Raw genomic sequence first — 23,311 nt, forward strand, 5'->3', positions numbered from 1 at the left:
ATTCCTGAGCCAGCATGTCTGGCTCAGGAATTCTGGGAGTTGAAGTCCATGAGTCATAAAAGAGCCGAGGTCGCCTACCCCTGGGTTAGAATCTATGGAGGACGCGATTCAGCCACGGAACCTCAACTCTCTTGCTTCCGCGCAGGCGCAGGTTCTGCGGTTGCCGCCGGGCGGAAAGGAGGGACGGGGGCGGGACTCTAGAAGGTCATGTGTCAAGAGAAATCACGTGACTCCCTGCTTTCCCTCCTCCCTCCCTCCCCCTCCCCTCCATTGAAAGGAGTGGGCGGGGAGGTGTCGGGGAGCGCTCGGTAGCTCTCGGCTCCCGGAAGGAAAGGCTAAAGAAGGGAAGAAGCGACGGCGCAGTTGAATTTGCGGGCCGGCTGTGGGTGACAGGCGCTTTTCCCTCTGTCCCCCTTACGGAGCCAGGCGCCATGCAGAGCGTCATCAACACGGTGAAGGGAAAGGCGCTGGAGGTGGCCGAATATCTCACACCTGTCTTAAAGGTGAGGCCCCGCCTACCGAGCACACAATGGGGAGGGGAGGAGCTGCGGGCAGTGACAGTTTCTTATTACCTGGTAGCCCCTCTTCGACTTGGACTCGTGATCCCATAATCCCTGGGCCGATTGCGGGAATTGTAGTCCCGAGAGCCTTGGGACAGCAGTAGTTTTGAAAGCGTGTAAGGTTTGCAAAGGTCGGGGGTGGGGAGGGGGAGAGAAAGGAACGGTCGCTTCACTGTTCCCCAAACTTTTTGTCTCTAGACTGCAGGGGTCTTCAAACTTGGCCCTTTTATGACTTGTGGACTTCAACTCCCAGAATTCCTCAGCCAGCAAAGCTGGCTGAGGAATTCTGGGAGTTGAAGTCCACAAGTCATAAAAGGGCCAAGTTTGAAGACCCCTGCGTCTAGAGTCTAACGTATCTTCCCCTTTGCAGGCTTAGAAAGGGGTCAGAAATATAACGCGTAGGTCTGGAAGAATGCTAGGTTTGGGAAAGATGTTTCTTCGGTCCGTGGGGAGAGCTGTCAAACTTTTTAACTTAATGGTGAATCTGTGATGGACGGCAGCTTTCAGAATTTAAGGCAGTTGAAAATAGGAAATTAAAAGAAAACCTGGGAATTCTAATTTAGCCACTTTGGAGGAACATGAGTTTCCCAGCTAGACTTCAAGAGGCCAGGAGACGGTGGTCTTTTGGCCCATGAGAACTAGCTCCTTCTATCTCACTCTTTCTGTCTCACATGCAGAAGGGAATGAAGTGGGGAGACCATTTGGCTCAATTATCCTTTGTAATAGTGGCAAGAGTCTTGCTACTTTTCCAAACGGAAGGGGTGTCTAAATATCAGTGATAAGGCGGTAGTTATGTCTATGAAAAAGAAAAATATGTCTATAAAAGTGAGTCTGGTAGGCAAATGCATATGCTTGAAAAATTAAAATTGCCATTTTCGGCTGAAAAATAAAGGATCTGAAAATTCTTTGGTTCAGAATCCTAGAGGATTGCTGGCATTACAGGATTTTGTCACAACATCCGATAGTGGGGAAAGATGCATATTTCTGGAGTGAGCATATGGCATGAATGTGTGATGAGTATGTGCAATGTTATCTACTGGTTCTTGTATCAAACTCCTTAACATATTTATGGTTTCATCTTATGTTTGTTAAATATGGACTAAAATTAAAAAAAAAATGTTTTGATTCTTGTACAGTGGCCAGATAAGTGGAGAGAAAAAGGGCTTATTAAAGTAGCAAGATATAATATTTCAATATTTTAACAATAAAGATGTAGAAAAAACAAAGTAAAGTGGAACTTAAAAGTGAAAACATTTCCAGCCAAATTCAATCTGCCTGGCATTTGTGTCTCAGGAGAAATCTTTAATGCCCCTGCCCCCCATACACACTATTATTGTGAAAAGCAGCCTGTCTTTATTTTGGTGGCTACACTCACACTGTGGAACAGTTTCTTGCTGGTATCAGGAATGATCCCACACGTTCCTGATATTCTGAAATAGTTAAAAATGGAATTGTTTCAGTGGAGAGGGCTAAAATGACTGAGAAAACATAATTGTATAGTAGTGGACACCTCTGTATTGTATTTTTTTTAGGATTGATCTTAACTTTTAGTGTAAGCGTTTCATTGTACTGCTGTATATTGTTAACTCCTATTATTGTTTTGGTTGCCTCAGGTTGCCTTTAAACTTTCTCACAAACTTTATTAGGTTTTTTTCCCCCCTACAAACTTTGCAGCTCTCAATGGAATTCCTGAAATATTTCATTTTTATCAGTTGCTCTAAAACATGATTGGGGATTTGGTGCCCTCCAGAAGTTAATGAATTCCTGCGGTCCTGGCCTAAATGGCCAAAAGTGAGAAATGTTGAAAGTTGTAGTTCAGCAACAAATGATTTTCAAAGTGAAGATTGCTGCAAAGTTAAACTAAGGAAATATTTGGCCAGATAGAATGAATACAGGTTAAAAGCATTATCATTTTCTTTTCATTACCTTAAGGTGTTTGATTTTAAATGTTTACAGACATCTTTTTTCCTTAGGAATCAAAGTTTAAAGAAACTGGAGTTATCACTCCTGAGGAGGTATGTATATAATGATTTACTTATTTGTTGAAGTAAATATTGAAAAACGACAAAATGAAATTCCTATGGCAGGTTTTTCTACTACTTATTAAAGCTGTCTAGAATCAAAGCATGTTACTAAGATCTAAGGTTTACAGTTAGTTTTTTAGAGGTAGGCCTGTTGCTGGAATAACATCCCATTGAACGTACTTGGAATTGTTTATGTTTTACATTATTTTAGTGTTCTATGTGGGCCTACAATATAATCTGTGTAGATTAAGTCCAGACAGTTTTAAAAATATATCAACATTTGCTGTTTTGTTTTGGCAGTTCGTAGCAGCTGGAGACCATTTAGTTCACCACTGTCCTACTTGGCAATGGTAGGTAAAATTCTGCAGAATCTGCTTCTTAAGAGCATTTAGGTATATTTATTGTATAAAGATGCATGTGCTTCTTGCAGTAAGTTGTGAGTTAACAGAAAGAGAGAATCATCTGAATTCAAATATATTTCCTTCTTTGGTAGAATTAAATTTTACTTGGTTTCTTACCTGTGTAGTTACCATATTTTTATATGTTTGTGTTATTTAGTATATTATAAAGTGATAAGACAAAAAGGCCACATAATTACAACTGTTCTGAATCCAAATTAATAATGCTTTAGTTTCCCTTTATGCATACTCCAGATTTAGTTGTCATTTAATAACATTTTGAAAATATTGGTGTAATGTAGAAATTTGAACTGAGATTCAAAACTATTAAACTACAATTATCTGTTAGTTAGACTCTAGGCTTATAGTCACTTTCCTCTCCCAAGGCAAATAGCAAACTATTTTTTAAAACTGTTTCTGTGTTTACAGTATGTCAGCTTCAGCAGAAACATAGTGGTTCTGAACAAGAAATAATTTGCTGTTTTGTTGCTATTATTATTGTTTGTGTTTGTGTTTTAAGGGCTACTGGAGAAGAATTAAAAGTCAAGGCTTACCTCCCAACAGAAAAGCAGTTTTTGCTTACTAAAAATGGTATGTCTGGGTTTGTGCTTTTATATCCAGGTTTCTCATCAAATATTTCTTATAACTGCATAATTCTGGGTAGCACAGTATTAGTATACTTTGAACATGTATAGGCAATACTTATGGTTTAGGTGGCTGGATTAGAAGAAATGGAGGTATAATATTGCTCTCAAGGCAGAATATTCAATTAAATAACTTTTTTTTGACTCCTCACAAACTCTTCTGACATTAATTAACTGACCACATCTGAAGAAGATCTATATAATCTATTTCATCTAGGATGCTATGAAGTTTGTCTGCCACCGCTGTCTCACCAAATAACCTAAGAAGGAAAGCTTGGAAACTTGATGATCCAGTTTGTCCTCAACTTACAACAGTTCATTTAGTGACTGTTCAAAGTTACAGTGGCACTGAAAAAAAGTGACGTGTTTTTTCCACAGTTGCAACCTTTGAAGCATCCCTATGATCATGTGATCAAAATTCAGATGCTTGGTAACTAATATTTATGATGGTTGCAGTCAGTGCTTTTTTTTGTAAAAAAAAAATGGTGCCAGAACTCACACATGTCATACAATCCGCCTTGCCTACCCTACAAGGTTCCATCCAAAAAAGGTGCCGGAACTCTGTTCTGAGTGTTCTATGAGAAAAAAAGCCCTGGTTGCAGTGTCCCGGGGTCATGTGATCATCTTTTGCAACCTTCTGACAAGCAAAGTCAATGGGGAAGCCAGATTCACTTAACAACCAGGTTGCTAACTTATCAACTGCAGTGATTCAGTCAAAAAAGGTTGTAAAATGGGACAAAATTCACTTAACAACTGCCTTTCTCAACAACAGAAATTTTGGGCTCAATTGTGGTTGTAAGTTGAAGACTGTACTTGTCTAGTGTTCAGGGTCAGCCTTTTCAGAAGGTGGTCCACTGCTGCTGTTAAGTGGCACAGTTACATGATGTTTGATGACCATTTCACTTAGTGACAGAAATTCCAGTCCAATTAGGATTGTAACCCAGGAACTGCCTATATCAACCTATGTGAAATATATTTATCGATAATAGATGTCGTTCTACTTAAAGCACAGTACTAAAATATTGTAGAGTTTTATTTCCTAATATTCTGTGAATGAACACAGAATTAACCCTTTTTATACAGTGCCATGCTACAAGCGATGTAAACAGATGGAATATTCAGATGAGCTGGAAGCTATTATAGAAGAGGATGATGGAGATGGAGGATGGGTGGATACATTTCACAATGCAGGTAATTTAGGTTTTTTTTAATACATTTCTCTTTTTAAATTGAGCTTATATTGACATTGTGACCACCACTCTCATGAAGTTTAAAGTGCTCCAAAGTGTATAGGTGTGCAATTACAGAAAGCATGTTCATTTTGGCATTCTTCGCTGAATTCTTAAATATATTAACCTTGAAAATTCAGTCAGGTTTGCTATCAATATGATTGGTTTGTAAAGTGATACATTTTTATGGAATTACAAATTAGCATTGGGTTTATCCATACTCCTGACTCGTATTAACATTTCCAACAGGTATTACAGGAGTAACAGAAGCCATTAAGGAGATCACAATGGAAAATAAGGTATTATCTGATTTACTTAACAGATTCAGAGCAGCTTTCATATAGCATACTTACTGAAATAACCCTTCTTCATAAAAAGGCAGCCCTTCTTCATAACACAAAAAATATTTAAATAAGTTACTGAATTCATGATTTTTTGCAGTTGACTAGTTATAAGAATCATACACAAAACATATTTTTATCCTTGTTCTTTGATACTAGAGTAAATTGATGGGGTTTATTTCAGGATTATATTTTATCTTTTATACATACATATACAGTATGTGTATAATTGATACTTTTAAAGAAGATGAAAGAAATTGAAAGTGAAAAGTATGAGAAGAAAAAGATAGAACAGAATAAAAAGTATAAAGCAGTAGCTTCCAATATTCTTCATAGCAATTATAAGTACAAATATATTTTGACCTCTCTCTCTCTGTAAGGTTACATCGTATTGCTCTTCTTTCTATAATCTATCCTGTCCAATCATCAAAACCATAAGTCACAAGTTGACTTTTTTATTTTTATGCACAAGGTGCATAAGAGGCTTTAAGTCAGCAATAAATATAGAGAATATCTTTTCTCTAATCAAAGTCAATTTATCCATTTCAGCAAAATCTGTCAAATTTACCAACTATTCCTCCAAATTGGGTAGTTTCAAATCTTTGAATCTCTGCGTATTGTAATCTCACTATTATACTAAAATAATCATCCATAGCTTTTTTCTATTTATCTATTAATCCTAAAAGGAAAATTCTGATTTTAATTGAATATTGATATTTAAAGTCCTCTATTTCAAAGTATGTATTTGGATCCATTTTTTACCTTTTTGTCCACCAAGCATGATAAAATATCTCTTCATGTTGTTCACATTTCCAACATACATTTGAAATGTTTTTATACATTCTAGATAATTTTTCTGGTATCATATACATTGTTTTACAAAAATTATCTTTGAGATCATAATACAATGTAAATTTTAACACTTTTAACCACATATTAACCACACAGTTAAGATCCTTTTCTAGATCTTATCTTGTGGCAATGAGGGTGGCAAAGCGCGCCTACTTCACCACCCTCATTGCGTCCGCAGATAACCGCCTGGCCGCCCTATTTAGAGTGGTCCGCTCCCTTTTAAATCAAGAGACGGGAGAGGACCCCTACATGGACGGGCTGAGGAATTTAGTAAATATTTGGTGGACAAAATTGCTCAGATTCGGGCTGGTCTGGACTCTGGGCAGTATCTGACGAGAGGAAAACGATGAATTTGGCAGAGAACATTTGGGAATAGTTCGATCCTGTGACTCCGGATGAAGTGGACAAGATCATGGGGAAACTAAGTGCTAACACATGTTTGTTGGACCCGTGTCCCTCCTGGCTAGTCTATGCATCTCGGGAGGTTACACGAGGCTGGCTCCTAGCAGTTATCAATGCCTCACTGAGTGAGGGGTACTTCCCTGCCTCCTTGAAAGAGGCGGTGGTAAGGCCCCTCCTCAAGAAACCGGCATTGGATCCAGCTATTTTAAACAACTTCCGTCCTGTCTCCAACCTTCGTTTTCTTGCGAAGGTCGTTGAGAGCGTGGTGGCACGACAGCTCCCTTTGAACCTGGAGGAAGCTGAATATCTGGATCCGTACCAATCGGGTTTCAGACCCGGGTATAGCACGGAGACGGCATTGGTCGCACTGGTAAATGATCTCTGGCGGGCCCGAGATAGAGGTTATTCCTCTGTCCTGGTCCTATTAGATCTCTCAGCGGCTTTTGATACCATCGACCACGGAATCTTACTGCGTCGTCTTGGGTTGGGAGTGGGAGGCACCGTTCTGTGGTGGTTCTCCTACCTCTCGGACCGTTCGCAGACGGTGTTAGCAGGGGGGCAGAGGTCAAGCCCTAGGCCTCTTAGTTGTGGAGTGCCTCAGGGATTGGTGCTCTCACCCCTCCTGTTCAACATCTATATGAAGCCGCTGGGAGAGATCATCCGTGGCTTCGGGGTGAAATATCATCAATATGCTGATGATACCCAGCTATTCATCTCCACCCCGAACCAACCCAGTGATGCCCTCGATGTGATGTCCCGTTGCCTGGAAGCGGTACAGATTTGGATGGGAAAAAACAGGCTTCGACTCAACCCGGCCAAGACTGAGTGGCTCTACATACCGTCATCTCGTTTAGTCCAAGAGGTTCCATCTTTGACTATAGGAGGAGAGATGTTACCTCCCATTGATAGAGCACGCAATCTGGGCGTCCTCCTAGATTCACGACTCAGTTTTGAAGATCATATTGGAGTCGTGGCTAGGGGGGCATTTGCCCAGATTCGCCTAATATACCAATTGTGCCCCTTTCTGGACCGAGATGCCCTACGTACAGTCACCCACGCACTCGTTACCTCCCGTATAGACTACTGTAATGCTCTATACATGGGGCTGCCCTTGAAGACCACCCGGAGGCTTCAGCTGGTGCAGAGTGCAGCTGCACGGGTTGTGATGGGAGCACCCCGATACTCCCATATTACACCCCTCCTGCGTGAGCTGCATTGGCTACCGGTTGCCCTCCGGGTGAGATTTAAGGTGCTGGTACTTACCTTTAAAGCCCTACATGGCTTAGGCCCGGGATACTTGCAGGACCATCTGCTGCCGGGAACAAATTCCCATCGCCCAGTACGCTCACACAGAGAAGGCCGCCTCAGGGTACCGTCAGCTAGGCAATGTCAGCTGGCGACCCCCAGGGGGAGGGCCTTCTCTGTGGGAGCGCCAGCCCTATGGAATCAGTTCCCCCCTGAGCTACGGATGGCCCAAAATCTCCAATCCTTTCGCCGCAGCCTCAAAACACTCCTTTTCCACCAGGCTCACCTGGACTGACAGGCATTTTAATTAATTATATTTACAATTTTTAATTTATTTTTGGTTTTTAATTTTAATTTATTGCACAGATGATTTTAATTTTATTTTTATCTTAATTTCTGTACTTATTATATGTTTTGTTGTTAGCCGCCCTGAGTCCTTCGGGAGATAGGGCGGGATATAAATCCCATCAATAAATAAATAAATAAATAATTTCTCATTGATCCCTATGCATATTATAATCAAAATTCTTAGCCCAATTTATCATACATTCTTTATCTTCTGTTTCAAATTTCAACAAAAGTTTATACATTTTAGCAATTACATATTCATCATCTGTACACAATTGTGTTCAAAATTCTAGCTACTTTGCTCCATACTGTAAGACTTTTTATCTATTTTAAATCTGAGATAACTACATCGGAGAACCATTGACAATGCTATGAATAATTCTCTTGATTTGATTTTAAATTCCCCTTGATAATTTTTTAATAGGAATTGATACATCATCTATTTATCTGTCATTTCTCTTCTATAATATGCTTCTTACGTGGATAACATAAAAGTGTTTTCAGACACAACCTGGGATTATATCTGTTTCATATACTCAATATGGCACATCTAATAAAATGATTTTAAAAATCCACATTAAGTTTAACTTTATCAGGGTTGTATTTTCTCACTGATAGCATAACTTGAATTCACCAGATGGACATTCTGGGCTGGGAGTCTGTTGATCATTAAAAATGCTGTGCTTTTTTTCTTCATGCCCTTTAAGGACAATACAAAGTTATCAGAACGCTTAGTTTCTTGTGAAGATGATGATGATGATGAAGGAGAAGCAGCTGATATGGAAGGTACATTTAATATATCTGAAGGTGGACATATTGCATCATATTAAATAAATTGGGGAAGAGAGAGAACTTACAACAATCTGGAAGTAAACAAGTTGATGACATACTCATCAATGTGACAAATTAGGTGAGGAGAAGCCAGAACATTTCTAGACAAGAGAAAGGTGTTGGCAAATAAGGATATTCCATTAAAGGACTGCAATCATTAAATGTTTGAAGATACATGTATAGATTGCCATTAATGCAAGCCTGTCTGTATAATGTGAAACAATATTTTTCTTTTTTTTAAAAAAATGGGACTAATCAAAGAGACATGGCAAGAACATTTTTTTTGTTCTGAAACTTTCATGAGAAACAATGTAAAAGTCTTCAGTTCCCTACCTTTCTCACCTGTGGTCTCAGGCATTGTTGTGATAGTGTCTGTTTCTCTCTCAATCTTTTCTGGTTTCTTCCTACTTTTTGACCAAGAATGTTCCAGTTTAGCAGCTGGGAGTAAACAAATTACAATGTTCTTGATATGCATTGATCTCTCATACATGTAGATATAAGGATATTTATTTAACCACAAGGGATTTGTTCTTAAATGTTGGTCGCTGTCCTGGGATAAGTTAACAAAAATACTGTTGTGATATTTTTATCTTGTCCTTTCAGAATATGAAGAGAGTGGACTGTTGGAGACAGATGATGTAAGTGTGATCTGTTTATTTAGTAATGCTTCTTTGGAGTTCAGCAGAGTATTCCTTAAAGTGATATTAGGGTTAAATAGAAAAATCTTAATATGATATTTCAGCAGCACCATTTAACAGCAGCAGACACTGAACTTGAATCATTGTTAACAGGCAACATTAGACACAAGAAAAATAGTGGAAGCTGCCAAGACTAAAGCTGATGTTGGAGGCGGAGAAGAAGCAATTCTACAAACGAGGACTTATGATCTTTATATCACATATGACAAATACTACCAAACACCCAGGCTTTGGTTATTTGGCTATGATGAGGTAATCCCCCACCCCCTTTATTTGGAAATGTAGGTATCCAGTAGTGAAACCATTCACAATTGGTTATAGATAGTCCTCAACTTACAACCGACCTGAAAAAGGGAGCATATGACTTGAATTTGAAGTTCCAACAGGCCTCCTTTGTGGTTACATGACCAAACCAGGCATTCAGCAACATGGCTGCATTTACGGTCATTTGCAGTGTCCTGTGGTCACATGACCATGTTTTACTACGGTTTTGCTGAAAACCAGCACTTCTGGCCTTTGGTAAAATCACACCCATGGTGAACCATTGATTTACTTAATGACCATAGCATTTGCTTAACCATGGCGTTATCTTAATGACAGCCACAAAAAAAAAATTTAAACCCATTTGGCTATGTGACTGACTCATTTTATCATTTACAACATACAACTAATGGTAGGTTCCATTATGGTGGTATATGGAGGACTACCTCTATAATAATGGCCCTTGGGTAAAAAGACCAAGGATTATCAATATCCAAGTATGGAAAAAGTAGTATTTTTTTTCTCCCTGATTCTTATTACCTGGGAAATAAAACTCTTTTTCTCCTTTTTTCAGAATAGCCTCAATGACACAGCTTATGCATATGCTCCCCAGTATATTACTTAAATTACATTACTGGAATAACAGCTACACTCAGTTATACATTCATATGTATGGGAATGGAAGTTGCAGTTGCAATAAGCACTATATTCCTATTTAGCTCATTCATAAGTTAGGGAGAGGTTGGGAAAGTTGATATGCAAGGACTTGTGTATCTTCTGCTGCAATGGATGAAGCAGAGACTTGAATTTGAGCTATGCCTCGTTTTCTTTTTAGCAACGGCAGCCTTTAAATGTAGACAGTATGTATGAAGATATTAGTCAAGATCATGTCAAAAAGACTGTAACAATTGAAAATCACCCCCATCTTCCTCCGCCTCCAATGTGTTCGGTTCATCCATGCAGGTATTTTTTTTAATTCTTGCTTTTAAAAAAATAGCTAAAATAATCCAAAATACTCATTTTCTTGGCTGGTATCTTTTCTATTTGATTATCTGTTAGCAACAGAAGCTGTTTCTCAACTTTACAGATAGCCCCCACTTAATTGCCAGTCGCTTAACCACTGTTCAGTTATAGCAGCGCCCCCCCCCAAAAAAAAAAGTTACTTAGGACCTGTCCTCAAAGTTATGACTGCTGCATATACACATTTTCTCTGGTCACATAATCACACTTCAGATGCCTGTCAACCAGCCTACAATTTATGAGCATTTGCAACATTCCGTAGCTTTGTGTTATTTTTTGCGGCTTTCTGGGAAAAAAAGTCCATTCAGGGGAATGGATTTACTTAAAAAGATCATATGATTTGCTTACTCACCATGTGATTCACGTGCTTGCAGTGACCCGCTTTATGACTATTGTAAAAACAGTTGTAAAATTGAGTTACAGTAGGCTAAGTAGTGACCCGCTTAATAGCCACAACAATTTATAATGGAAATTGTGGACTCTGTTCTGATGGCAGATAACTTTATGCAGACCATGTTTGAACCTGAGATCCTCCAGATTTTATATGACAGTTAACCATACTAAATAACTGTAAGTTCATTACCTGTTATATAGGATCAGTGCATAGAGATTGCTTCAGTGCATTCTCGAGAGAGAAAAGAAATGAAAAATGGCTTGTGTCTGCATAAAAATACCTAAGTATTGCAACATTGGTCCAGTTTTGGAATTTATATTTTAAAAATAAGGAATAAAAGAGGAAGATAGTTTTCTTGCTTCTTCATTTTATTTCATTTTAGAAACAAACCAAAAACATAGTAGAATTAAAAACAAGTATACCTCCGGATATGGAGAATGATATTATTTCTCTCATAATTTGGAATTTGTCTCAGCACCTTTGCTATTTAGAACTAAATGCTAGATAAATATGCTTTATTCTTATTTGCTGTGCCTTTTCTTTTTGCAGTCTAGGAGATCTGTATTGATTTTTTTTAAGAATTGACCTATAGGCAACTACCGCCCAAGATAAATTTCTTAGAAATAGAAACAAAGGCCATGTGAAAATATCATAGATGTATTGCACTCAATATAGCAAAAAAGGAGCTGAGATAAATTAGTAGTAGTAACACCAGAGAGAAAGTACAAAAAGCTTGCTCAGTATTGCCTTAATCTATATTTTGTACAAGTCCTTTATTCCTTTTACTTCAGAGAGTATTAATCTAAAAAGTGTGGCAATTGTTTCCGTTGTATGCTTCCTGTCAATTCTTGGATCAGTGAAGTGATGCAATCTGCAGGATTTGAAATCAAAGCTTGTATTTTGAAATTCCAGCAGTTTGGATCCTTGCTATATAATGCCTTTAGATTTTTTTTTCATTAATTCAGGAAAATCCTGGGTTCATTGAAATGCAGTGTAGAGTTGTGTAAATTTTCAGCTTTACACAATATTTATCATTAATATTGATTGCAGCATGTCAGTCTGGTTATATTAGTTTTGCTGTTTCTGTTTAGCCGATCTTTTGCGTTTCCTGTTTCAAGAAATACATGACAGGGTTTTCTGAGAAGCAGCTTGAGGAAACAATTTTTAAAAAGGCAATTGCTTTGTTCAGTCTTACAGTGAAAAATATACACTAGGGCAGGGGTCGGCAACCTCGGCTCTTTTATGACTCGTGGACTTCAACTCCCAGAATTCCTGAGCCAGCTATGCTGGCTCAGGAATTCTGGGAGTTGAAGTCCACGAGTCATAAAAGAGCCGAGGTTGCCGACCCCTGCACTAGGGAAAGAAAAGGGGGAGGAAGGGAGCAAGATCAGAGACCAAATCTTGAAATTAAAAACTAATTCTTAAATATAAGAATTACTAATATATACTAATTCTTAATAATATGCACAATGAAGTTGTTTGTTTATTCATGTCAGAAGCATCGAATTAAAATAAGGCATACTATAAGGTTTGATCCTCCATGCATCTCCTTCTATGGCAATCTGATGAAGGTTGAAAAGAGCAACTTGATGGAATTGGTATAACTGAAATAATGCTTTTTAAAAATTACTGAATGGAACATGTTTTCACTTTCTCTCACTTCCACTTTCTCAGGCATGCAGAAGTGATGAAGAAAATAATCGAAACGGTGGCAGAAGGTGGGGGTGAACTTGGTGTTCATATGTATCCTTTTTACAATCAAACTTTTTTCCCATCAAAGAGAATAAAGGACTCGGTAACAATGCCATTTATTTTTTATTTAGCCAGATAAAGCACAAGGCATGAATTTCTAAGTTTTCCTTTTCTATTTATCTACTTCTGTCTTTTATCTTTATTTATTTCTATCCCACCTTTATTATTACAAATAACTCAAGGTAGCGAGCATATCCAAGACACCTTCCTCCTCCTATTTTCCCCATGACAACCCTGTGAGGTGAGTTGGGCTGGGAGTGAGTGACAGGCCCAAAGTTACCCAACTGGCTTTCATGGCTAAGGCGGGACTTGAATTCTTCTCAAAAACAGCCTTTTAAAAGTTTTAGATACATTGTTTCATTCAAAAGGCTGAAAGTAAGTGAAAGTAGAGATAACAGAAAAAGTGGGTTTGTTTTTTACATACATTTAGTTATATGATGGGAAAAAAACATATCTTTTGACAAGAACATTAATGCATGCTTTCTTTTAAAGCAGCATTAGCAAAAACAATGGAGGGTCTGGGATAGAAGACTCAAAAGAGCATTTATGATGATCAGCAAATTCCTGCTGTCTTCAGTAGTAGTAATGACTCTAACAAAAACTAATTGTTAAGTTATCTGCAGACTAAGAGGTGCTTCATAGGGTATTAGTCATTAAACCATTATATCAGAGTGAATTCTAGACAAGATCCAGATAAGGAGAGAGAAACTGGTGTTTGATTTTGGAAGAAGGAAAGTATCTTTTTAGCATTACTCTCTTGCATTTCAAAGGAGAGAATGTGACACTAATATTATACTAGGTTTATTTTCCTTAATTAAATTTCAGGTACCTTCTCATTTTTTTGAAATTTGTACAAGCGGTCATTCCAACAATAGAATATGATTATACAAGACATTTTACAATGTAATTACTGGAAATAACATTTATGGTAAATATTGGCTCTAATTTTTAAAAAGAATAACCCAATGTGACTGACTTGTTGATCCACCATTGTGTGCAATTTCTGTAATGTGTCACTCATCAAAATAAAATTCCTCTATCAGCCTTACTTTTTAATAAAGATCTTTATGTGTAAAAACAATAAATCACTTTTTTTCATTCCTCTGCTGACTATAGAATTGTGCTTTTCTTTTACATAATGCAAAGGATAATAAAAACATAATTGTATCAGTTGTAATATATTTCTATAAAATATTCATTAATTCTTACATAATTAAAATAACTGTCAGTAACTAAAGCTGATAATTAAAAAAACCTTTAGTTTATACTTAATCTAAGTTTATAATCAAGTAGTTTTAATCTATGCATATTTTTATACAATTTATACAGAGTCCCAATGTTCTTCTCTGAAGGAGATAGGTGGTTTAAAAGTGTGAAAAATAAAAAATAACATTTTGATATTTTCTTTTTTCTAGTTTATGCAGTTAAACTAGAAGCATTTTGAAAATATTAATATCAATATATGTTTTTTTATTGAAAAGTTTTACAATACATTTTATCTTTAACAATCCCTCCCCCCTCCCTCCACCCAACCCTTCCTAACCCTCCCTATCCCTCCCTCCACCCCTTCCCCCCTCCCCCCTCCCCGACTTCCCAGAGCTAAATACAAGGTATAAAAGTAGAAACAATCATAAACAACCATATGTTAACAACAATAAACTATTAAGTCTATCGCACTCTAGCTCATATAAAATGACTACAAGCAATACTAATATCACATCAAAACTTATACAAATGCTAAGTGAAACTTTTTAGTCCCATATTTGTTCTGGATGTAATCAATCCACTTTTTCCACTCCATAATATAACGTTGTTGCGAATGGTCTTTCAAATAAGCCGAAATCTTTGCCATTTCCGCCAGGTCAGAAACTTTTAGAGTCCATTCTTCTATAGTCGGCAGTTCCTCCTTCTTCCAATATTGACCTACTAAAAGTCTTGCTGCCGTAATTAAGTTCAACATCAACTTAGTGTCCACAACAGTAGTATCCGTAATTATGCCCAATAAAAACAATTGCAGACAAAACTTTATCCTTTGCTTGAATATCTTCTGCATATTCCACCAGATTTTAATCCAAAAAGCTTTAACCTTTTTACAGGTCCACCATATATGAAAATACGTTGCGTCTTCGCCACCACATCTCCAACATTTAGGTTGATAATTCGGATACATACTTGCAAGCTTTTTAGGATCTAAATGCCACCTATAAAACATTTTGTAAAAGTTCTCTCTTAAATTTTGAGCTTGCGTAAATTTTACGTTCCTCACCCAAATCTTTTCCCAAGTGTCCATTGTAACAACTTCTTGAATATTCTGAGCCCACTTTATCATACAATCTTTAACAAGTTCTGTTTCTGAGTCAATTTCTATCAATGCAAGATATATCCGTTTGATATGTGCTGGACCCTGATTTCTAATTTGCTTTACCAGATTTTCATCAGTCATTGAGAAACCAATTTTCTGGTCTTCTTTCCACCTGGCCCGTAATTGACCATATTGAAACCAGGTTTGAACAATCTTCTCTTCTCGTAAAAAATTGTACGGCTTCAAACACCATACGTTCCTCTCCAGACTTAAGATTTCCTTGTATGTAGTCTCATCATGTTTGAACCCAACATTTATGTTTTCTATTGCGTAATATATGTTTTTGTTGTAAAAATGGGGAAGACAAGAATTAGATCTCAATATGATTGCCTCAGGAGTCAAAAACTGCCAATTGTTTTAATGAGAGTAGCAGCTAATGACTCCTTTTCCCATTCTCCATTTCCTAGGAAATGCATTAATTAAGAATATACAGGGAGTTTATTAGTCCTTCCATCAAAAGTTCTGATTTCAGGGTTGCATTTAACTCCTTTTAGTGAATCTTTATGTTCTAGGATATTTAGGAGCAAAAAATACCATTTGGAAATTTGAAGTCTATTAGGCAACTACATTTTCATCCAATGAAATGTAATTAATTGGATTAATTTAGTAAACAAAATTGTAATGAGCTTTGAACTTTATGCAAGCATGGCCAAATGGTACACTAGGATCTAATATTCTTATAGTTCTTATTAGCCTGAATGGATGGAACAATGGAAGTGTAAATACATAGAATCCAGGATATACTTAGTAGACGATTGAAAGTATTTTTAAAGAACAGTACAAACTTAGAAACCAATCATTTCACTATAAAAACATTAACCTCTATCGTGACTGGGCCAACAGGCTAAAACTGCAGTTCCCTGTTCTGGAGTTTTGCTTTGTTTCTTTCTTGCCTTATAGACTTAAGATGAATAAAAATAAAAATGATATATATATATTAGTATTGTGAGCAGAATAATGCAATGGCCCAAACCAGTTGCACATCTGAATCTTCTGGATAATAACCTGTTCCAATGATAATCAAGAAATGTTGAACTACAACCCTCATCCTCTTAGCAATGCCATACTGGCAAAGGAATGAGGGAAGTTGTAGGCTAAGACATCTAAAAAGTATTAAATGAAGGACAGCTAACTTTTTCTCATATGTTGGGATTTAGTTCTTGAATTCCAGTGGTGTGAAAGATAATGGAAAACTTAGAAAAATGAGATTGTGCCACAGATGAAAACAATCTTCGTGATTTCCATTATTTTTTCTTTGTTCAGTAAATATGTTATCGGAACAGTACAAATTAACATGTCTTTTATTTTCAAAAAGTTCCCAAAACTGCCAATTACAATTACCTCCAATTTCTAGGAGGTTCAGTCTTTTGATAATATTCATGTACAGAAATTATAGAAGTTATTGGTTTTTGTACACATTATTTGAGCCAAGTTATCTATTTGTTTACTTCCCAAAGATCTGGATTATTTGCTACTGGTAAACATTAACTTTTCTGTTTGTTAAAATGGGGGTGGAGGAGAGAAAATAAAAGTTCAAATTTTCTTTGCATAGAACATGTTGTGCCCAATGACATGGCTTGAACTGGTTTCTGAACACCTTAGAAAGCATCACATAATTGTCTTTTTCTATGAGGAGGTTCACTATTCAATCAAGTAAATTTGATGATTACATTGATAGAATATATATATATTCATACATCCAGAAACACATACCATATGTAACGAATGTTAGAGAAGCTATAATTTTCAACTCTGGTAATAAATGAATGGTTATAACATTGAAATACCTTGCATTTAATAAATACGTCACAGGTTAGTTATTAATTTATCAAATTTGGAGACTACTCAATTCACAGAGCAACTCTGGGCAGTGTACAATAAAAACCAAAAAAAACCATCTAAAAACCATTTCAGTAAAAAGGAGGCAGTTATAACATGGTAGGAATAATTAAAATTAGGATTAAGTTTAAAAGTGGGGTGAGGGCCTTCAAAGCACTTAATCCCAAGGTTGCTTGCTCCTCTGCAAATCCTGTACATCAGCAGAACCAGGTTTTCAAATTCGTCTGAAAGGCCAGGAGAGCGGAAGCCCAGTTCAGGATATTCTAAAGGGCAGGGGTGTTAGCAGAGAAGGCTCTTTTTGAGGATTCCACCAGTTGAAATTCTTTAACTGATAAGAGTCTGCAACATACTTCTCCGCCTGGGACAGGTTGATGCAATGGGGGAGAAAATGGTTCCATAGTTAACCTGCCTCCATGGCATGTACGTTTTAAAAGTCAAAGCCAACACATTATATGAAGATACGTTGCCTCTGAAATTGGCAGGTTAATTGAAAGATGGCTCTAAGTTCTTCCTTAAATCAATTTCACAAAACGAGTATTTTTTAGCAGTTGCTCAGGACATTTTGCAAATAGTATGCTACCTCTACAAAATAAAGGCAGGATATTATTAAAGAGAGGAGGAGAAGGGTAAGATAAAAATATAATTGCTGCAATAAAATATATTTTAGGCTTCTGGTGTCATCACCTCCCATCTCCAAATTAGCAGAAACAGCCAGCTCTTTCCTTTATTGAGTCCTCATGTTTTTGAATAGTATGCTGTTCTGGCCTTTTAGGTCCTCAGATATTCATCCTCACAAGCTTCAGCCTTTGCCTTTCTTTGTCCCTGCTCCTAATCCCTTTCTATCTACATGTGAACAGTACAAACAGGTCACCTCCTTTGCCCTAACATTGTTCAGCCTGTCTCAGCAGAGGAGTCAAGAAACCAAACAAATTCAGAAGTTGCTTATCTCGGTTGTGGGAGGAGGAAAAAGAGCACAGTGTCACTGAAGCCACTGTCCCTTGCAACACCAGCCACACAATACATTTCTGGGGGAAGTGGCAAGTTGCTGCAGGCAGAGCTGACTTTTGTGTGTCTTTCAGAACATTAGCATCAATGAGAAGATACAGTGTGAACCCTGTCCCCAAATGTCTTCTACTGATGTTCCTGGGCTGGATGGGGCTGAAGTATTACCAAGTGAATGCAGCTCAGCTTAGAGAGTACCGTATAGCTGCTCAGCTAAACGACTGGGATTACAACCTTCAACCTGAGGGGTTATCCAGGTAACAACAAATTGGGGTCAGGCTAGGGGAAGTAATGGGGAACATATTCAGAAGATTTGTTTAATGAGCAGTGTAGTGTGGGGCGTAGGGAATGCAACCCGTGTGGTTGGAAAGCCAAGTTTATTCTACTATAGTGGTTATTTAGTAATCCATGGTTAAGGAAATAAAGTATGTTGCGAATACAGCCAGTAAATAAAGAAGAGGTAATGGAATAGACGGCTTTGGATTAATTTCAAGATGAGATATGCTATGACTTTCCCATTGCTTTAACTAAGAGGCATTACTTAGCATTTTCCTTTATAATTCATACTTTCCTGTTCAATACAATGGGTATATTATATTAAGCAGAGCATTCAAGCTCGCGGTCCTAATGCTCACTTTCATCTGGAGTTGTTAAATTGTAGCTAGGCTTGGCTAGTCCTTGTTTTTATAGTGACAGTTTGGTTCTATGATTTCCAGTGTAGGTTTTTATTATCTTTGTGTACCACTTTCTACAGATAATTCAACAGCTATAGAAGGGAAACATTTTAAATGAACAATGATAAGCACATTTCAGGAAAAGCTTTACCATTTATTTGATTTAGGAGATACATTTTGGTTTGCTTTATCCTTCTTTCTATAACCATTGCCAAATGTTTTCATTTGCTAACAGCCTCTCTACTCTTTGCCCTTTAATCTCTGCATGCTTTGCAATAACTACTTATCTGATACTCTCACCACTTATTTAGTCTACTATAGTTTTCTCACTGGCCTTCTACCCTCTCAGCTTTGTTAATGTTATGCTGCATGTTAAATTTCAATAGTCCAGGCCTTATGTTAAAGTTCTGAGTATCTTTTTCTCATTCCTACTATCTTCACAGACAGCTCCATTCCATTTTTGCTCAGCAACTGTTATGTCCTATCTGGCCCTTTCTCTTCTCCTATATAGCTATATGTCTTATGGACTGATCCGAAAATTCTTGAGTATGTTGATACAGTTTCCAGGTGTGATAGAGTCTCTACAATATTTCTGGTCTCAAACAGCTGTAATTAATGAGTTTGAATTGATCAGTGGGTTGACTTCTATATATAGTTGATTAATAGGACATTCTATAAGCTAGCTCCATTAAAGTATAAAGTGTTGCCACAATGCAGGCTAGTGTTTAGAAGTAATGTGTAAGTGGATGGCTTGCTGTAGATTAATTTCAAGGTATTGTTGAAGATATGTACATGGCCTGATACATAAAGGATTTCCTTTCTCCCCAAATATTTCCTCCTGTCAGTGAAAAACTCCATTATTTCTTCCTTCATTTCATTGGATCGAGGGCATTATAAAGAAATTGTTAACGTATGGGAATGTGCTTAACTTGCATAGTGAATTTTCAGCCAGAGTTAGAATATATTATTTTACTAAATTATTTTGTATGGTTTCAGATCATCAGAGTCAGATCTTGCATTTCAAAAAATTGTCTATAGAGAATATGAAGCAGATTTCAAACAAGAAAAGCCAAGAGATGAGCTCTCAGGTAAAGGCAATTTTTTCAGATTATATTCCGTGTATAATGTTCCTATGATTACGAACCCAAATGAACTGCAATTGTAAGCCATCCCAAGTTTATTTAATTATCCAATGCTCAGAGGTCTTGATTTAGGATACGGTAACATCTCAATATATGCGGGAGATCTCAGTGTATAGATTCTTGAAGACCACCATCCCCAAACAAGTCTTATTTTTCTCATTCCACCTGTCAGTCAGCAGGAAATAATAGCCACTAGCACTTGAGATAAATGCAAAAGACAACCGATAAGATAGAAACACAAGAAAGGAAGTTAAAAAGTGACCCACCTCTTCCTCAGAAATATACTTCATTACATTTCAGATATGAATTTTCATGAACTCACATTCTAAAGACAAATAATAAAGGCATTCACTTATTGTATTTTATAATATGGGTAATCTACAGTTAGAGTCATAGTCAGAGAATGATGGAAACTTAATAATTGATATCCCAGCCAAGGACTTATCAATTATTAAGGTAGCATCTAAGAATATGGGTGGTGCCAAGCAGGTTTTTTATGTTTGTAAAATTAGTGTTCAAATCCAATATATTCAAATTTATCAGATGTCAACGAAGCCTTTTAGATATTGATCCAAAGGCTCCAATCACAACTGACATAATAATGGATTTCTTTTTCCATAAGAATTCAATTTCGATCTGATATTTTGTAATTTTTCCCAGTTATTTTCTTTCAATTCTAGCATTACCTGGAATAGCAAAATTAAAAGATTTTCTTCTTTTCAATAACTGCTATATCAGGCACACTATGAACAAGATGCCTATCTGTTTGGATTTCAAAGTCTCAAAAGATCTTAACCTACCCCTTTTCCAAACCCTTCTCAAGTTGATTGTCCCAGTAGTTTTTACTACATTTAGATCCAAGCCTCTGGCAACATTTCTAATGGATAATTCTGGCAATGCTTGTATTCAGTTTGTGAAATTTTGCTGCAGCCGCTGAGCAAATGGTCAATTGTTTCATCCTTTGTACAGCAAAGTTGACATTTGCAATTGTTTGCTACATATTGATTTTTCACCTTCATACAATTAGTAGTCAAAGCTGTTCTTGAGCCAGCAAAGTGAAGCCTTCAGTTTCTTTACACTCCTGATATGAACCATCATACTTCTCAGCAATACAGCTGACAAAGCTGAAATAGAAGGACTGACAGAGTTTGAAGTATCATTCTATGTCCATAATTCTATAATGTTGGGTGGGAACCCTACCCTGCTTGTGAATAATGCAGTGGCTGCAACATTGATTTAGCTGGGATTTCAAAAGCTTACTATGATCTAGCAGCTAATGTCTTCTAGACAAATCTCTTGTGCCTTCAGTTTTGATATCTGTATTGTCTGAGCAAGTATGTTTAATTTATTTATGAAATTGGTCATACATTCTTTAATATAGGTAGTTCTCGACTTACAATCACAACTGAGCCCAAAATTTATGTTGTTAAGTGAGACATTTGTTATGTGAGTTTTGCCCTACATAGTGACCTTTCTAGCCATCCTTGTTAAGTGAATTATTGCAGTTGTTAAGTTAGTAATATGGTTGTTAAGTGAACCTGGCTTTCACATTGACTTTGCTTGTCAGATGGTCACAAAAGCTGTGCACCTGATCCTGAGAAAACCACAACCATCATAAACATGAATCAGTTCCCAAGCATCCAAATTTTGATCACATGACCATGGGGATGCTGCAATGGTTGTAAGTGTGAAAAATGGCCACGAGTCACTTTTTTCAGTGCCGTTGTAACTTTGAATGGTCACTAAGCAAACTGTTGCAAATCGAAGACTATCTGCGTAGCTAAAGCAGAGTACAAACATAGCAAGTTAAAGTCTTGTGCCTACTCATCCAGCCATGTTCTCTGTGATATGGCTGCTTCATTTCCCCATTCATGCATATAAGCCAATGTGCATCTTTCAGATGAAATGATAAGCCACTATCTCTTTGCCTGAACATAATTTGTCAGGTGGATTATTTTGGAATTTAAATTTATTTATTTTATTTTATTGGATTTGTATACCGCCCTATTCCCGTAGGACTCAGGGCGGTTTACAGGGCAGTTAAAACCATGAATACAAAAAATTAAAAACAATTAAAACAATTAAATTAAATTTAAGCCCCAAGAGTAAATCTAAAACCCAGTTAAATTAACAACCCCACAGTCTGGACCAAACAGATCGAAGAGCCAAGTTTTCAGGTCCCGGCGAAATGAGCGAAGGTCGGGGGCAGTCCTAAGTTCTATGGGTAGTTGGTTCCATAGGGCAGGCGCACCCTGTCATAATGAGCTGCTTGGAGGGAGATAAGGATGGATAGAGAATAAAATAAAACCCTGTTCAGAAGAAAATATTAAGGTATTTATTAACTATTAAAAGATAAGCTAATTCATTTTATAGGGAGGCTTCTCTGTCTTCACCTTCTGTACCTTTGCTGCAGTTTACATTCATCCAGAAGAAAAAGAAAACAAATATTTTTTTCAGATACTATTTTTATATTTAATTATTCTTTTTAAAATCATTTATTAATGTGCTTTGAGCAGGGCTCCTAGGGCCAACACTACGTGGCGAAGTGGGAGACATCCTCATCATTTATTTCAAGAATTTTGCTACTCAGCCTGTGAGCATTCACCCGCAGAGTGCTGTGTACAACAAATGGTCAGAAGGTAAACACTGCCATAATATTGTCTGAATATCCTTATCATTTTTATCTTTGGTAGATTTAAAATAATGGAGTTAAATTCTCAACGTAGGTAGGAATGTGCCTGTGGGCAACAACTGGCAAGGACGGGAAGCAGAGACCTAAATGGTTCTGAGGCCATTATTAAATAAGAACAAGAGAAAGAGGCATAGAATTTGACTACTTTATAGATGGTTTGAAGTCTGGATTCAGGCCGAGTCCTTGACTTACAACCCCAGTTTCTGTTGCCAAGTGAGATGGTTATTAAGTGAATTTTGCCCTATATTACGATCTTTCTTGCCACAGTTCTTAAGTGAATCACTGCAGTTGTTAGTTGATATAGTTGTTAAGTGAATTTGGCTTCCCCAGTGAATTTGTTTGTCAGAAGGTTGCAAAAAGTGATCACATGATCCTGGGACATGCAACCATCATGAATATGAACCAATTGCCAAGCATCCAAATTTTGATTAGGTGACCATGGGGATGCTGCAATGGTTGTAAGTGTGAAAAATGTTCATAGTTTTTTTCAAGTGATACTGTAACTGTAGCTGTGGGCTACGCTGTCTCTTATCTGACCATTCCCTAGGCAGCAGCTCTTTGCTCAGTCTACAAGGTCACTTCCATTTTCAGTCAGTTTTGC

At 37.2% G+C, this 23,311-nt stretch overlaps 2 protein-coding genes across 2 annotated transcripts in view; both read left to right on the forward strand.

Moving 5' to 3' along the window:
• Nucleotides 1–225: 225 nt before the first annotated feature.
• Nucleotides 226–14,102, forward strand: ATG3 (autophagy related 3). The gene is made up of 12 exons (XM_083361639.1): nucleotides 226–503; nucleotides 2,534–2,575; nucleotides 2,885–2,934; nucleotides 3,503–3,573; nucleotides 4,710–4,817; nucleotides 5,105–5,154; nucleotides 8,751–8,829; nucleotides 9,478–9,512; nucleotides 9,666–9,824; nucleotides 10,669–10,796; nucleotides 12,922–12,990; nucleotides 13,825–14,102. Exons 1-12 carry the CDS (start codon nucleotides 432–434, stop codon nucleotides 13,904–13,906), a joined length of 945 nt encoding a protein of 314 aa, XP_083217765.1. The 5' UTR covers nucleotides 226–431; the 3' UTR covers nucleotides 13,907–14,102.
• A 4,250-nt stretch (nucleotides 14,103–18,352) lies between these two features.
• Nucleotides 18,353–23,311, forward strand: part of F5 (coagulation factor V) — a gene marked incomplete at its 5' end in the record, with an annotated part of 49,025 nt that continues 44,066 nt past the window's right edge. Inside the window, 3 exons of the mRNA XM_083361252.1 lie at nucleotides 18,353–18,459; nucleotides 19,873–19,964; nucleotides 22,535–22,657. Of these exons, the coding sequence (XP_083217378.1) occupies nucleotides 18,353–18,459; nucleotides 19,873–19,964; nucleotides 22,535–22,657 (322 nt within the window). The remainder of the gene's footprint in view (nucleotides 18,460–19,872; nucleotides 19,965–22,534; nucleotides 22,658–23,311) is intronic.

The sequence above is a fragment of the Vipera ursinii genome, assembly GCF_947247035.1.
Source record: "Vipera ursinii genome assembly, chromosome: 4".
NCBI lineage: Eukaryota > Metazoa > Chordata > Lepidosauria > Squamata > Viperidae > Vipera > Vipera ursinii.

Coding starts and splice junctions, on each gene's coding strand:
- ATG3 (XM_083361639.1), top strand. CDS start 432: ATGCAGAGCGTCATCAACACGGTGAAGGGAAAGGCGCTGGAGGTGGCC. Junction 504..2,533: donor ATCTCACACCTGTCTTAAAG/GTGAGGCCCCGC, acceptor TTTTTTCCTTAG/GAATCAAAGTTTAAAGAAAC. Junction 8,830..9,477: donor AGAAGCAGCTGATATGGAAG/GTACATTTAATA, acceptor TTGTCCTTTCAG/AATATGAAGAGAGTGGACTG.